Source organism: Anneissia japonica, unplaced genomic scaffold (genome assembly GCF_011630105.1).
Source record: "Anneissia japonica isolate Jap-2015-1 unplaced genomic scaffold, ASM1163010v1 scaffold639_len268944_cov154, whole genome shotgun sequence".
In the NCBI taxonomy this organism is placed as follows: Eukaryota; Metazoa; Echinodermata; class Crinoidea; order Comatulida; family Comatulidae; genus Anneissia; species Anneissia japonica.
This window is the reverse complement of record NW_022754805.1, coordinates 90,618-108,299: the sequence shown is the minus strand read 5'-3', so window position 1 is coordinate 108,299 and position 17,682 is coordinate 90,618. Positions and strand designations below refer to the sequence as shown.

General features: G+C 33.2%; 1 protein-coding gene across 4 annotated transcripts; it reads left to right on the top strand.

Moving 5' to 3' along the window:
* The first annotated feature begins 15 nt into the window (after window positions 1-15).
* Window positions 16-15,616, top strand: LOC117123246 (intraflagellar transport protein 80 homolog). Of its 4 annotated transcripts, none has more exons than XM_033269100.1 (17): window positions 16-62; window positions 1,060-1,171; window positions 2,345-2,569; window positions 3,381-3,560; window positions 3,894-4,003; window positions 4,472-4,699; window positions 6,063-6,187; window positions 6,554-6,802; window positions 7,181-7,229; window positions 7,637-7,813; window positions 8,607-8,742; window positions 10,185-10,332; window positions 11,236-11,407; window positions 12,300-12,389; window positions 13,009-13,181; window positions 14,039-14,162; window positions 14,735-14,827. In XM_033269100.1, the coding sequence occupies exons 2-17, from the start codon at window positions 1,135-1,137 to the stop codon at window positions 14,825-14,827; spliced, it is 2,316 nt and encodes a 771-aa protein (XP_033124991.1). In that variant the 5' UTR covers window positions 16-62; window positions 1,060-1,134. The 4 variants fall into 4 exon arrangements, with proteins under 4 accessions (XP_033124991.1, XP_033124995.1, XP_033124993.1 ...); XM_033269104.1 differs by having other exon boundaries at window positions 34-159; XM_033269102.1 differs by lacking the exon at window positions 16-62 and adding an exon at window positions 74-163.
* The last annotated feature ends 2,066 nt before the right edge of the window (window positions 15,617-17,682 follow it).

Below are 17,682 nucleotides of genomic sequence, written 5' to 3'. Positions count from 1 at the left end.
TAATTTAAGCGACGAGGCACATTCCAAAAGTATGGCGGATTAGCGTATACCTTCTGCGGAGTGTGAGCGAAATATTTCAATTAATGATATTTTGTTATAGTACAGTATTAATACTTTTTAAAACAAATAGAGGCCTATAGCATTAAAGCCTAGACGGCTTTGGGTATACAGTTATTTTCTTACAGATACCAGGATAATTACTAGGCTTTAATACAATTTATATGCATAAAAATTCCTACCAGATAGGCCTCCTGGGGGCCTGGTGGGCTAGTGGAAGCCCTAGTCTAGGGGCCTAGAGGCTAGGTAGTACTAGTAGTACTAGTAGAGCTAGGCTGGGCTTAAAAACGGAGAGAGTGCGATCCGTGTTGAGACACACACTTCAATCTACGTGTAAACAACAGCCTTTAGGCGGGTAGGCCTAGGCTGTGTTTATTCTGATCGTTTTCACAAACAGACACAAACTGTTCACGAGTTAAGACTAAGTAACAGGTTTGAGGTTAATTATTAAAGTTAAGAAGCAAAAAATAAATAAATAAAATATGAATTATTATTTAATGCTTTATTATCTTTAAACATGCCTAGGGCCATGCCTATGTAAAAAATAATAATAATTTAGACATTCTAATATTATGTGAATTTACTGTTTTATAACTAGGCCCTAGGCCTAAGCTAGGACCTAAGCCTAGTCTACTTCAGACATTTTTCTCGAAACACTATTTTGATCAAAGTTAAAGTTTGTGTCTCTTTGTAAAAAATGGTGACAAATTTAATATGCAGGACTAAGTTAAGATTCTGCGCACCTATTTTCCTAGTGATTTTCTTCACAAATTTGAGCTATTTTTTTTTATTTGAGGTATCATCCACAATTTTAGTTCTTTAAAGCTGGAATTCAATTGCAAGCTTGTCTGTCTTTACAGTAGGTAAATAATAGTTTGTAAAGAGTTCACTGTAATGTTTTAACTTTTAGAGTAGATACCATTTACAAAAATGTATGCAACAAGAATTACATGCAGTAGGCCTCTGTTAATAGATTGCAATATTTCTTATCCTATTTTCCAGATATACATGCTGTTCCATTGGCAGATTATCAGATTCGTAATATAGGAGCCACCTGCAGATGAACTATATACCAATATGCGGGTTAAAACATCCCTAGCAAAAGAAGCTAAACATATCCTTTTTTCGCCATGTTTATTCTGTAGTTTGTTTATGGTATATTTTAGGTTTTAGTGCCACTTGTAAAATCATTAAAATTATAAGGTTATTATGGTGGAAGAGGTATTGGCCAAGAAAAAACAAAGCAAAAAGTTCCTTGTTCAGAGAGGAGAAAGTTTTTTTTTTTTCCTTCTTTTGGCTCTCATACAGATTTGTATGATGGTTTAAAAGCCAAGATAGAGGAATAAATAAAGGGTCTTTCACAGTTAGCAACATTTTTGCAATTGTACAATCAGTACACTTTCTGGTACTCCCTCCCTCTCAGCTGAAAGGGTACTTAATAAATGTTGATTTTTTGCAATTTAACCATTTTTTGTGAAGTTAACTAAAGTGTTGTACTTGGTTTACATATTATATCAAATGGCATGGTTGTATTATAATTGTTCATAAAAATCTATTACAAATATTGCATGTTATTTTGAATCAACATTTTCATGCATTTGTAAAAGTGTACACATTTGTCTTTCCTAATAGCGTACTATTGTAGACTTGGTAAAATTGTTTGATAATTGTGAAGGACCACTAATAATTAATTGACATTCAACTATTCCATGTATTGAGGCTGTAGCAAAAAACAAAAATAAGAACAACATTTTTTTTTAAACTCAGCCTTTAACTGAAAATGACTCTTCTCCAAAACCATGTATAGAAATAATGGAGTTATGTTTTTGTTAGTTAATATTGTTTCATTTGAAAATCCTCCAAATTCTGATTTTTTTTTAAAATCCCAACCAGTATCTTTGGTTAAACAGTTTACAATTATTTCAGTCAGATATTAGCCATTGTTCCCTTCTGACTATTCTTGTACATGATACTCTGTGTACTATTTTAAAGGTACTGCATGATATTTTCTTCCTGTGTAGCCTGAAAATTTTAATGTAAAGTTTATGTAAATATTTCATTTGTATGTGTATCTGTTTAAATTTCAATAAAGAAAGATTATAAATTATTTATATTGTTTGAAGGTTTGCATGGTGAAGTAATAATAATATATTTAATGCTTGCGGTTCACCAAATACTGTAGATAGTTTTGAAAAGAATTGTTGTTTTTTGAGAATGTATCTAAATATGTATAATATTAAATATTTATATCATATATTTTAATGTTTCTCTTGACTTTATAAACCACATTCCGAATTGGTGAGCTGTGTAGCCTGGACCACATCTGAGCAGTTGTTCTCCTGCGGCGATGACCACCAGGTTCTCAAGTGGAACCTTGTGTCAGATGAAACCTCAGTACTGGTGAAGTTACCTGATGAAATATATGCTACAGATGTCCATTTTTTTCCAAAGAGCATCGGCGGTAAAGGAAAGCAGACAGGAAGTGAAATATTTGTACTAACGTCAACGGATGGTGCGTAAAATATTATACAAATAATGAATGTTTATGACTGCGATGGATAGGCAGATTCAAGGGAGGTTCAGGTGGCCCGATTCTTCCCCCACCCCTCTCCCCTTTCTAAATATTTGAAAAATTCCAGGGCCATCTAGAATTGGTAAAATTCCATGTTAGGTCTGAGCTAGTCTGTTCTTTTCATCTGTGAATTTGCCTTTCTGGACCCCCTCGATTTTAAATTTATGGATCTGCGACTGCACTAGGATAGAAAGAATATTTTCAGCCATTAAAAGTTTGAATGTTTCATTCAATGGGGCACATGAAACCGTCAATCTTTTATTGAATGCAATATTATTTCCATTGCATGAATACAAAACATCCATTATTGCTTTTATAAACACACCTACAGTAAAACATGTACTTAATAGACATTGGATATTTTGTTTTAATATATTGAATTTAAAGTTTATCTTTTGTCTGAATGGAACAGTCCATCTTCTTGCAATAAAGAATATTATTGTATTAGATGGAGGCGTGCAATGGAACAAAACGTATGGATGGCATTAAATTTTCATAAAAAATGATGCAACTTAAAATATAATGCATTTGTTTTGAGATTATATGGTGTAATTGCCCGATATTACATAAAAAATCCACCAATCAAATGACAGGTCTATGTAGGTGTGTTACAGACTTTTATGTCTCTTTTGGGTAATTGTTTATTTGAGTCTACATATTAATTAATTATAAACAATTATGAGCTTGTATTGAAAATTCAAATCTGTGATGCAGCATAAATCCATTTTTGAAATGTTGCTATGTTTTTCAGGAAAATTTTTGTTGATTTCTAAATCTGGTCGAGTAGAGAAGTCTGTTGAAGCTCACAGAGGTGCAGTGCTTTCTGGTAGATGGAGCTACGATGGTTCTGCCATGGCAACAGCAGGTGAAGACGGACAGGTGAAGATCTGGTCAAGGAGTGGCATGCTGAGGTCAACATTGGCTCAAACAGGTCAGAATAATTTAAATTAAACAAATGCATTTTTTCATTCAGCATATTTCTCTTTCAAGAATTTGGGATACACCACCAACAAAAGTCACTGGTCTTCATAGTTTCGGTTGCCCTAAGCTTTTACCCGCCTTATTTAATGTTATATAGAGTTAAATGTAATTAATTTATGGGTGCTAATATATATATATTAGCACCCTTGCCCTTTACTAATTTTCTACTCATTAATGTAGTTATTTATAACAGGTTTTCTTTGTTAACAACCACTAGGCCCATTGTCTTGTCTCTTCATTAAACAGAAACTTAATCTTTAATTGTTGTTTGCGCTTATATTAGGTTCTCCAGTGTACTCAATATCCTGGTCACCTGACTCTGATCAGGTGTTAATGACCAATAGCAAACAACTAATTATCAAGTCACTTCAAGCAAATGTTAAACCAGTCCAGGTAAAGTTGAAAGCTAAAAACTGTGTTGAATACTGCCCTCAATGTTGTAATTTGAAATAATTTACAAAAGTACTCTAATTAACTTGATTGGCCCACTTATAATTACAGATGTTTATTGCTTTGTCAAAGTGAATAATTTACCTTGAAAATATCCGTCAGACAGGCCCTCCTTGGTTCTATTACCTGAGTTGAGAAGAGCTAGTCTCGCCAAAACAGGTGGTTTGCCAACCTGTGCTTTACATAAAATAATTATATATAAATGTTATTGTTAATGTTTTTATAGAAAAAGGTAGCTATGTATACTTTAAATATATAATATTAAAGACAAGTTGGACATCATATTGTTAATTATAGTACTAACAATTTTGTTTTTTAATTATTGTAATTCTAAAATTATTCTTTGTTATCAAACAGTTTGAACAGAAAGTTATTTAATATTAAAGTGAAAAATTTGATGTATTATTTTAGTGGAAAGCACATGAAGGAGTGATATTAAAAGTTGATTGGAACCCTTCCAACAACCTGATCTTGTCAGGTGGTGAGGACTGTAAGTACAAAATATGGGACAGCTACGGCCGGCAGATGTTCTCCAGCCATCCCCATGACTATCCTATCATATCAGTCTCCTGGGCCCCTGATGGAGAACTCTTTGCTGTGGGTTCATTTAACACTTTACGATTGTGTGACAAAACTGGGGTAAGTTTCTAATTTTTTACCTTAATTTTTTTTTCAGTTTTGCTCAACAGTGAGTGACTGGAACGATATTTTGGAACTTCCGATTTTCTAATGTAATTTTATTAAATAGTTACTAGTTTTGCATTTGTTTGTTATTTATTTTTCTGGATTTTTATCTGTATTTTTTTGAATCTGCAATATTTAGCTTAAGATGTAATTTTTCGCCATATATTTGTAAATTTCTTATTCCATTTCTTACTGTAATGTTATTAATCAATTTATCTTTCACTTGTTTTTATTTTTATATATATTTATATGTATTGTATGACATCCTGTAATTGGCTTCCACTGTTGGATGATTTTCGAAATAAAATAAAAATAAAATAAAAATAAAATAAAATGACATGTTTATTCATGAGATTGAGTGTTTTTGTGTTGTTCAAAGATAAAAGGCTATACCAATGCTAGAATAACTGTCATAAAATATTATGAGTCTATTACCCCTGTATACTCAACAATTTTCTTCAAGCTAGGGAGGCATTTTGAGCCCTAATGACATATTATGAAATAATAATGATGTCATATCTACATTATTACATCAAGTGTGCCATATTGTAGTTTTCAAGTGATTTTGATTTTTTGATATCATATTTATATCTACTAACTAGTACCATTAGGAAGCTTTCGATTGCACGACGGCGGTAGGACGTAGAACGTAATGACGTCACTAAAAATAATCTGTGCATGCAAGAATTTTAAGGCCACCTCGTCGAGTAGATTCTGGAACGCAATTTGGCCAAATCTACGTATGCAGAGAACGTAGGATGCCAGGTAGGACGGTCACGCATGAGTGATTCCGTTCTAGCGTCGCCCATCGCATAAATCGAAAGCTCCCTAATATGTGGTCTAAAACCTACTGTTCAGGATATATGTGACCTCAAGTTTGTATTTGGCGGTCATTTGAAATTTATGCAAATTAGTACCTTTCCAGGTGTAGGATGCTGGTAAACTTTTTATATAATGTTCGGTACTAACAAGAATAAACCAAAAACTTTACGTTGCAGTTTGTTCTTGGTTCATATTTTTGTTGGACTATATATAGTTCCATAATAGGCATAATCGTTGTTGAGCATTCAATAATAGATGCCACTAGGACTATCTTTTGTAGTAGAACTAGATGATTAAAGTGTTCAAACTATGAGAAAAGAAAAGAGCAGCATTTTTGTGAGCCAGTTAACAATTTGGTGTGCAAAAATCTACAGAACTTAAAAAATAAGGTGCATAAATTCAATATTTATTTGCCAGCAACAAAACATAAACCTACTCTACAAGAGCTTACATGGCCCTACAGACATTATCAGTATTTATATTTTTTATTTTTTAGTGGTCTCATGCGCTGGAGAAACCTAACACTGGAAGTATATACAGCATTGCTTGGAGTGCGGATGGCACTCAGGTTGCGGGCGCGTGTGGCAATGGTCATGTGATATTTGGTCACATGATAGAAAGGTAATTTTTAATTTTTTTTTTGGACAAATCAAATATTGGTGTATATTATAATTACAACTAAATAGTAGATAGCCAAAATTATTTTACTATGTAAATGTTTTATTATACATTCAATCTCCAATATGGAGAGAGACTTTGAAGGAATGTTAAATGATCTCTTAAAATTATTAATATTTGTTTTTTATTTTAATGTTTAATTCATTTTTAACATTTGTATAAGTATTGTATTAGAAAAAAAATTCATTTGTTACCTTAATATTCTTAACTAAATTGTTAAAATATGTGGAGTTAGACATAAAGTGGAAAAATACCTTGTTTGAAATGAAGAAAACTAAAATTTATGAACATTTTTTTTTTGCTAATCAGGAGGCTAGAATGGAAAAACTTTGAAGTTGTCAACTCATCAAGAAATACAATTGTTGTGCGAGAAGTGATTAACGAGGCTACTGAGAAGTTGGAATTCCGAGACAGCATCATCAAAATGTCCTTATCGTTTGGCCATCTTATTGTAGCAACATCCTCACAGTGCTTTATCTACAGCACTAGGAATTGGAACACTCCCACCATATTTGATCTGAAGGAGGGAACCGTTACCTTAATTGTCCAGGCTGAGAAGTAAGGATGAGTGTCATAATAATTCTGCTAATTTTCTATAAAAAAAGAAAAATAATAAGCGATCATTGTTTCAACTGCAAAAGACAGTGTCAAAGTTCAATGCATAAAAATAAGCAGATGTATTGGCTGAAACTTTAAGAAAGCTTTTTGAATTCATTGTACTTCACTTTTGTTTTTACTTGATAGAGATGGGGCACAACTGTATCATTAAATCATCACTATTACACATTCATTAATTTTCCCAATGTAATACAGGTACTTTATATACAATGATTGTCTCATGACACTTTCCTAATGATATACATAGGTAGAATTTTAATTGTTTTCATCCTGCAAAATGTTTTTTTAAAAACATTTAATGTATTCTTTATTTTTCAGGCACTTTGCATTAGTGGTGTCAACAGGTGTAAATGTCTATTCTTATGAGGTAAATGTGAATGCCTTCCTGGGCGAAAATGGGGCCTAGTCCATTCGGCGCCCCCCCCCCACCACCTTAAATTTTTCAAAATTAAAAAAAACTTGGAGAAAAAAAGAAATTAAAAAAATTTAAGGCTGAGTGTGCCTTTTTCGGCCATTTTACCTCAGCCTTTTGATCTGCATAGACACTCCGTCTGCGAAAGTCCCTCTCTGAGCCGCCTCTATTTCGAATGTCTGGATCCGCAATTGTCCTTGTTAATTTGGTAAAGTATATTACAAAGAAAATATAGACTGCTGATGGAATCGAATCGTGGTCTAGTACATTCCAATATTATTTTGCTTTCCTTACCAAATAGACACTGATATTTATAATTAGCATTTTCAACACATATATACATCATACATATTTCTCTGTAGGGTCGTTTGCTTTCCTCACCCAAGTTCCAAGGTATGCGACTGGATACACTGAACATGATGTCCTTATCCATCTCCAACGACACTGTTGCCATACGTGACAAGTCCAATGAGAAGCTTGTTCATGTGTTTGATGCAACCAACGGCAAAGCTTTAGACAGCAAGCCAATTCAACACAACGTAAGATACGAATCAATTTAATTTGTTCTTCTTCATACTGGGTAACCAGTAGATACCAACTGTTCACTCACAAGGTTCAGTTATGATCTATAAACCAAGTCTTATAATGAGGCAGGCAGTGGAGATGTTTTGGTTGTGAGAAAATTTCTGGTTGTCACTGTAATTGAACCCATAATGATGAATGATTGATTGATTAATTGACAGATTAATTCTTTTATTCAAAAACATTATTATGGTGTAAAAAAGTGGTTTTAAAAATAGTGAGACTTCTGCTTGCACAGTAGGAGACTAGTACTGCATGTGTGGTGACCACATGATCCTATATTTTTCTACTATAGAACATTTAATAATCAACAGACTGATTTAATTGTTTTGAACTTGAATAAATAACAGGGTTTGTGGTATAAAATATATTTATTCAATTTGATGTAATAAATGTGGTAAATATGTTGCATTCTTGTCATGAATGTATTCAGCAGAACTTGGAATTTGGTGCAGTATAGAATAGGGAGATTTTGATTTCATTAAGACGGTAGGACATAGAATGTAATAACGTCACTGAGAAGTTATTTGCGGATTTGAGAACATTGAGTTCTTATTGTCGCCTGATTTCTAGGACACAGTCTGGCCTGGATCTATGTTGTGCAGGAAATGCTAGAACGGTCATGGATGAGTTTATCTGTTCTTTCTTGCGTCGCTTTGTTATGCAAATCGAAAGGTCCCTATTGGCTGTATATACCCATCCTAAATCACTATTCATCAATTTGTTTTCTAATATTTTCTCTATATATAGCTTGAGATATTAGAAATTGCCCTGGACAAGTGTGGACCACCAGCGGACCGACATTTAGCCATTGTGGACAAGAACAGAGACCTACATCTGAGTGCAGTGAGGACATTTGGTAAAGGACCTCGCATTGTTAAGCTGGGTAATGAAATTGTTATTTCACATTTTATTCTGCTGCAAGTAACTACATGCTCATTCCATGCCAAATCACCTAGAAGTCCCTAGGAAGGTAGCCCCAAGTAACAATATAAATATGTACACTATGAAATTAATGATGTAAGCATGCATGCAAGTATTGTAGTGTTTAGTCAAGACATTTTTTTATACCTTGTTTCGCAAATGGATCGCTCATTTGCATAATTCATATTTCACTAATCAAGTAATTTAGGCTACTTACCATGATAACTAAAGTTTGGTAAGTCTTATTGTTTTCAAAATTGGTAGAATGCAAGATATTAATAAGAAGACAGAGCCTATTGTTTTTGGTACATGTGTGAATATGCTCATTGTTCATTTGCATAATTAATATTTTACTAATCAGGTAATTTTGGCTAATTACCATGATAGCTAAAGTTTCTGTAAGTCTGATTGGTTTCAAACTTTGTATAGTGCGAGATGGTTATAAGAAGATGGAGCATATTGTTTTTTGGTATGTGTTTGAATATGATATTAACTCATTTCCATAATTATAATTTCACTAATCAGGAAATTTATGCTAATTACTATCATAATTCCCAAAGAAAATTTCTGATGTAGGTGAAATTGTAAAATTCTGTCATGTTGTCGCTGTTGTAGTAAATTATTTGTTTGCACTATAACTAAAAATTGGTAAGTTTAATTGGTTTGAAACTTCTACACTTCTACTCTTCTCAGAGAAAAAGTCACACACCATGGAGAGGCTGCTTTTACTGAGAAGCGTAAAAGGGGCATTTCTAGATAATGACAATAAAATTGCCGAAACATCTCTGTAGGAAGAGGATTCACTCTAAAAATAATAGCTTTGGCCACTTCATTAGCAAAATCACTTCACTGACACACATCCCCCTCCCCCCGAACACTTTCTCAGTACCTGGGCACAAGACTCATGGTTATGCTACTGGTTTTAGTAGCACTGCTATATAAAATCATGTCATGTTTGATAAATTTTTGTTTGTTAGCCAACATAATTACCATGGTTTTAATGGCAATAGATAAATAAATAAATTAATAAATAAATACATAATAAATTCTATTTTTTATATTTTTTAAATTGACATAAATTGCATAAGAAGAAATAAATTTATTAATAAAAATAACTTCAAATTTTAATCTTTTAAAATTGTCATGTTTGCATAGCTGTCCTATGGCAAAACAACATGACTACTTTTATATTTTTGTTAAGTTCTTTTGCCTTGGAGCGGTTCTGCATTGTGTTTTTATATGCCTTTGTTTTTTATGTGTATTTTCTTTTGTATATTTTTTATTTTACTGTAACAAGGGACAAGGTTTTTTCTTAGTGTGACAATAAACTATTTCTATGTTTATGTATATGTCTAATACAAGACACCAATTATTATCGTCGTCTATTTTTTTTTTTTATTTTAGCCAATATGATTACCAGTCTAGCATGGAATGATAGCACCAACATGTTGGCCGCTCTACAGGACAGCAAGCTGTTTGTAATCTATTACCCAAATGCCGTGTATGTAGACAAAGACATCTTACCAAAGACTATCTACGTCAAGGATACAAGGTGAGAATAGAATTTGAAAATCAAATTTCAAGAGTTGGCAATAAGTTGTTCTTAATTACATTGCATTTTTTACATCCACCATTCCCTAACTCCCCCCCCCCCTACCCACTCCCTACTGTAAAGTAACTGCATGGATCATTTTGAGAACTAAAATTTGCATACAAATTAGGAAATTAGGCGTGAACATCGTAACTACAGCATAATACATTGGTAGTTGTATGTGTCAATCAATATTAAAGGGTACCACAAGTGTTTGGAGGATACCTTTGTCTGTCAGAAGGGACAAATTGCTTATTATTTTTTGCTTTAAAGTTCTGGTGGGTTTCCTAGACTGCAGCACAGTTTATGGCGGTGTTGAAATCAATAGCCGACATAACGATCGTTTGTGTTTCTGTCATCAAGCATTTTTCCACTAGGGAGCCATCGGGTCGCTTTGTGTCTGGGACCAGCTTCCTAGATCGTTAACTGATGCTGCAGTTCTAGAAAGCCCATCCTCTTTTCTTCGTAAAGTTAATATTTATTTTGATTTGCTGTAATGTAGTTCCCCTACCCCTTTTTTTCCCTTGTGGGATGTTTGTGCGTGTTGCTGAAATTGGGGTTGGGTCAACCGGTTTTGGTACAGTGATTTGGTTCACTTTGGTTGAACCCTGTCTCCCCAAATTTCAGGTTCTTTTTTGTCGCTTTCTTTTTTGTACATTATGTTGTATATTGTTAAAAGACCAAATAAATAATGAAATGAAATAAAAGCTATTTGCTGCAGTATGTTGCCCTCTCAGTTTTCCCCAGAAACTCCTTTGTCCAAATTCCCACTTTTTATATCTGTTGATTTATTACGCTTCAAGCGCTCTCATCTTCATGAAATAGCACTATATAAATTCTGTAATGTATGTATTGTGTTTGAAGTGATTTCGGCAAGAATCCCAGGATTGTAAGCTTTACCGGTAACCATGTGACCATACGGCGTGCAGACGGAGCGTTGGTGAGTACCGGTATTGTGCCGTATCCTGCTATGCTGCATGAACTTGTGGGCAGTGGACGTTGGGAAGATGGTGTTCGTCTTTGTCGCTTTGTCAAGGTACATTGGAAATTTTTATTTGGGGGTGCAAAATTTGATGTATATATAGGTTGTTCATATGTTAATATGGGATTGAAGGGGATAGACTGACTACCTCGGCAGTTAACAAATTGATTTCATTTAAATCTGAATTTGTATTAAATCTTTTAATTTTCCAAAAGATTCAACTAACTTTTGCAATTGCAAAATATGGTTATTATAAATATTGAATATGGAAGTGTGAAAAAGCATTGACACCGGTTTGTCCTCCATTCAAATGATTGGGGCTCAAGCTCACCACTTCTTTTTAGTTATAGTAAAGGCAGTAATATGAACACATCTGTTTATTATGTTATAAAGATTTACTATTGTAACTTTACATTAGTTCAAGTGGCCTGTAAAATGTCTGTACCTGCAGTACTTTATGTTGGAAATATGTTTAATATTTTAATTTTAAGATAACATAACATTTATTGTCCAATAAAACAACTGGAAATTTGTTTTCCTATGGCAATACAAGACACAAGGCAAGATTAAAGTTAAAATACAATTGATAAAAAATATTTAAAACATCATATACGGATATCTAAAATTGATCCATTAAAAAGAATAATAATAAAATTGATAAAAATTCAGAACTCGTACCGTTTAAAATGATACATAAAAGGTGTTGACTGATTAAAATGATACATATAAAAAAATAAGTGTATTGTTCTAAGCATTCAATGACGGAAACTGATATCTGATGATGTCTTCTAGAATATGCGTTGTCCACATGACCTTAACAAACCAATGATCTTCCAGAATTATTTCAGCTTTTTTAGCCTCAAATACTGATTTATAATTTGGCAAAATCAACTGGCTTTCATGATGTCCTTTTTTATAATGACTGAAAATAATGTGATTTTTATAGGATCCAGTGTTGTGGGCCTGCATGGCAACGATGGCAGCATATGCTAAGGAATTGAACACTGCAGAGGTTGCGTATGCTGCAATTGATGAGGTTTGTATGAGTTGAAGTACACATTATAATTAGTTTGTTGGCTGCCAAGCCTTTTTCCTTGCTGTTGCCCATATGCCAAGACATAGAGGGCACTACCATAATGAAAATCATTCCAATCAACTGTCTTGGTGCCCTAAGTAAACCCTGTCAGATGTGAACTCATGTGCCTGGCAGAAGACGTGTTAAAAGACCTTAGTTGCCGTAGTGAGAAATGCAAACATGATTTTATGCTGCTGGAAAAGCTGATGAATGACAAAATATGAAGCAGGTTCTAATTTCTGTAAACACTTACAGCATTGAGAGTGTATATTTCAATTACTAATTAGGAAAATTTAAAAATTTTAAGTGGCTATGCATTTTTAGTGTTAATGATAATGATAATAATCCACAAAATGTGGGCAAGTCCAACTATACAGTATTTCCTGGTTTAACCCAAAATTAAAATGTAGAGATATTGATGATATTGACAATGGTGATGGTGGCCAGGACGGTGCCATTATAGTCAATTATACCAAAAGTATATGAATGATGATCATAATGGAATTTAACAGCATCCATTTATATATTGGCCTATGCTTTTATCCTGATGCTTAAAGGCAATTTTGGTTTTTTTTTTTAGGCCGATAAAGTTCAGTACATTCTACACATCAAAGACATCCCATCAAAGGAGGCACGTAATGCAGAAATGGCGCTGTTCTGCGGCAATGCTCAAGATGCTGAGGGAATCTTACTGCAGGCCAATTTGTTGTTCAGGGCAATTATCATGAATATTAACCTGTACAATTGGGATAGGTACTAAGAGTGTTTGCTTGATATGCTTCCCCCAAGTTTGTTTTATTTATTTATTGTCATTTCATTTCATCTCATTTATTTGTCTCAAAATTTTTAATTTACAACAACAGAAACAGTAAGGTACAAGCACAATAATGAGTATAGACAGGAAAACTCCTAAAGTGAATTTGATCACTGTCGAGTGGAGGTTCTTCACAAAAATCAGATTGTATTTTTTTCGAAATCAACAGCAAATATAATTCTTTACATGCAGGTGAAAGATCAAAATAGTAATAAGAATGATATTAATTCTACTATTATCTAGGGAATATGGATAGATATAGATATTATAAACAAATAAGAAAAATATATACTGTATATATATATATATATATATATATATTTTTTTTTTTTTTTTATATGCAGTTGAACTTGCCTAAGTCGAATCCAAAATGACATTGAAATATTGTTCAACTTTGATAAAATTTGACTTACAGATCATTTATTAATGGAAAACACAACATTTTGGTATATAAAATAAGATCAAATTAGAAAATATTTCAGTTGGGCAAAGTCGACTTGGACAAGTTTAACTGTATTAGTAGTGTCTAAATTCGATTAAATACTGTAAAGCCTTTTTTACACCAAAATTGTCATATTTTCCAGGGGCTTTAACTTTTCATGTATTAATGTAGTTACTGTATTATTTAATTTTGTATGTATTTATGTATTTAATTTGTGTTTATTGTTTATTTGTTTACTTGTGTATTTATTTGCAATTGCTTTAAAATAGTTGCTTTAAAATACAGAGCTAGCCTAATAAGAAGATTTGTCAGATTTTGTATTTTTATCTTTTTGTTGTTTTGCCTCATTTTCAGGGCCTTAGAGTTAGCAGTGAAGCATAAGACACATGTTGACACAGTCCTTGCACACAGGCAGCGTTTCCTGGAAATGTTTGACAAAAAAGAAACCAGCAAAAGATTCATCAACTTTTCGCAGGAGGTACGTCATTTAAATGATAAATCATTTTTCCACTTCTGTGAATTATACTTGTGAAATCCCCAGTCTTTGGAATGATGCTTTTGGAATTCATGTTCTGAGCAGCTTAGCTCAGTCAGCTAATCCGGTGGTGTGTTGGTCCTGTGTCCATTGATGGTCCATGTGCACGTTAAAGAACGCAGTACACTCTTCGGAAAAGAGTAGGGGATCGTCTCCTGGTGTACTGCCCAATCACCACAAGAAGGACCCCACTGGAAATAAGTCTTCTTCTAGACTTTCGTGGACTATCCTTGGTGTTTACACCGAATAAATTCAATCCAATCCAATCCAGCTCCCTGGGAAGTTTTCTATAACCCGTGTGTGGTGCGATCAATCTGCATGCCGATTAAACCCTAGATCAGATTTACTCATTCATGACAATTTTACGTTTTTTGCAAAATATAAATTTAGGTCAACTGCATTTTAGAATTCAGACTTCAATTAGAACTCGACAGGCTTTACTGTATATTATAGGATGATTTCAATTAAAATTTTTAACAATTTAAAAAGAGTAAACATTGTACTTTTCTCCCTAGGTTGAAGTGAACTGGGAAAATGTTCAGGCCAAAATGGAAGCTGAATATCAACGTGAGAGAGAAGGTCCTGCATTTAAACCCTACAAGAAATAATGCCCTCAGGAGACGCTCAATGCCTCACTCTACGCATCTATATTGATAAATACTATGCCAGTGCACTGCATTGCTGAATATCAATGTGAGAAGTTCCAGTATCTAAACCCTACAAGAAATAATGCCCTCAAGAGACTCTCAATGCTTTTATACTCTACCCATCTATTTTTATAATATTGTGCACTGCATATTGAACTGTCAATGACTCCCGACATTAATATGCAGTAGTAGCTACCCATGCATTCCATAACAGCACCATTCGCTTTAATAGATTGTGTGCCATTCAGTACAATGAGTTTACAATTGCACTACATATTCAATTTAGGCTACTGGGTCAACTCTAGTCACCTTATCAGATTCTTCTTACCCCCAGTATACATGTACCAACAGATTTTTTTTCGAAATATTGATTTTATTTTATTTCTGTGTTTTGTGATCTTTCTTGACTTTTCATGCAGCCCTTCATAACCTATCCAGAAAAAGGCGCCTTTTAAATTCCATTATTATTATTATTATTATTATTATTATTATTATTATTATTGTTATTATTATTATTATTTATTATTAACTGTATAGATATGAATAGTTGAAGAGTGTCCTTTTAATGACATAAGAAGTTATGACTAATATTTTAATGAAGAAAGTCCTGTTAGCTATACTGATTGAATATATTAATTTATGATTTGTGTATTTTGTATGTGTACTGTTTGTATATAAAAAGTGTGAATAAAAATTGTTTATTGAAAAGTTATTAGAGGGCGGGAAAAAAATAAAACTAAAACTTTGTTTTCTTATTTAGCAAATAATTTTGCAAGAAACATCCAGACGTAAGAGAAAATAAAAATAACATGTTATTGGTGAATGTAAAATATAACAGTGTAGTATAATTTAAAAAAAAAAAAAATTGTGTTGGCCACGCCCGATCGACGAAAATTTTACGAAATTCGGGGTCGGCATTTTAGCTTTTTTTTTTCCCCTTGACTACAACAAACAATAATTTTTGTTATGAGCAAATAAGACCAAAATAGCCTTGGTCAGGGTAGGGGGCCAAGGCAAAGTCTATTTTACTTGATGGTACACGATGCGAATCTAAAATTGTTGTATTACCGGTATTTGTGTATTTTCCACTTTTTTACCATTTTTGGTTGTTAAAAAGAAATTTAAGAAAAGTTTTCCTACTGAAATACCAAGCTTTTGGATTTTCCCAAAACGTGGCCAACACAATTTTTTTTTTTTTTTTTTTTTTTTGCCTAATGGGATGGTTAAATGCCAGTACGGGGATCAACTATGACACTTGTCTTATTTCAGACCGTTAGTAAATCTTCATGTCATTTTATATTATAATATGATTATAATAATATATATACACTGAAAATGTTAACCTACTTTTGAATTTGAATAAACACTCATGCACTAAATAGAGTTATGCTTAATTTTTTTTTTCCCAGTATGCTTGTTACTAAATTCCGAAAATAATCGAAACTCTCCCTTGTCGTGGAAATTAATTTTCTGTGTACACCTGCTGCAGCTATGTTGTTGCTGCAGTACATAAACTTACTTAAATCAGCACAACTAACGCATCAGAGTTCATGGGAGTACATATGGATAGTTACTCTCATAATTATGTACTGGAAAATTTCCAATCAATAAATTGGGACATGTTGTGGCAAAATGGCTAATTGTAGCAAAAATTGAAATTCAAGTTATTGGTATTTTCAGATACCTGAGTATGTGATCTTTAAATTGAGTGGCCATTCATTGAAATTGGACATTTGAAGCCTAAGTTATTGGAATGTGAAAGTACAGCACTGTTAGAGTCAAGATAAACATGATTTTGAATAATTGCCTTCCAAAGTTTGCATACCGGCATTGTTTAATAGAATTAACTATCTAAATAACGTTAAATAAACGATTTGTTGACCACTTCCAAAACTAATACTTTGGGACATGATTAATAAGACATTAAACTGTTGATCTATAGTGAAAAACAAATTCGGATTTTTAGGCAATTTTTTGAGCTCCCATATTTTACAGCTCATTTACGCAATACTGGCCTGTGCGACAAGTTGTGATTCAACCTGGTTGTACTAATGGACCTTTTAGGAGTGACAATGAGATTAAACTGACCAATCAACATAGGGCCAAAATCGAAAACTTGTTTGTCCCACAAACTCGCGATGTCCATCAAACGTATATACGTACGTTTACGCTGTCCTTTGTTGGACGTCAGCAAAATAAAACAATAAATTAATGGGTTTTTGGTTGTTTTTTTTTTGGTTTTTTTTTTTTTGCAATTTTCAATTGAAAATTAATAATACTGTACACTTAGCAGTTTCAATATTGAATTATATTTTTCGCCTGTCTGTTGATGATCCGTGACTGAGTGTATTGTCTTAAAAATGATCCGTAGTGTTATGTGTTCTCCATGGGTCACGTCGCTGCACCGACGGTGTCAGCGCAAAAAACTGCAAGATTTGAATACAAACGATGCCATGACACCATGTAACACTCTAACATCTTAAGAGCATCGGGGAATGTCAGTCACTTTAATCAATAACCTTTAAAAACAAATATAATATGGAGGTTGTTGGTTCGATTCCCACTCGAATCGCATGCAATATTTTTTTTATTTTTTCACAAGTATTTGGAATGTACTGAGTACTCAGTACGATAACATGTCAGGTAGGCGAGTTACTTGCGAAATTTATCCCAAGTACCGTGTATTCAGTAGCATAACACGCGAGGTACGGCAATAAAAATTCATCCGATGATCTGCAAAAAATAAATTCGTGAAACAAGGAATAAAAAAAAGTCTCGCCTTATCGTGTTTCAGACGTGCAGGTAGACCTAGTCAG

Bases quoted from the DNA above. Each gene is read 5' to 3' on its own strand.
- LOC117123246 (XM_033269101.1), top strand. From the start codon at position 1,135: ATGCGGGTTAAAACATCCCTAGCAAAAGAAGCTAAAC. The intron at 7,814-8,606 runs GTAAGATACGAA...CTCTATATATAG, and splicing joins GCAAGCCAATTCAACACAAC to CTTGAGATATTAGAAATTGC. The intron at 10,333-11,235 runs GTGAGAATAGAA...TTGTGTTTGAAG, and splicing joins ATCTACGTCAAGGATACAAG to TGATTTCGGCAAGAATCCCA.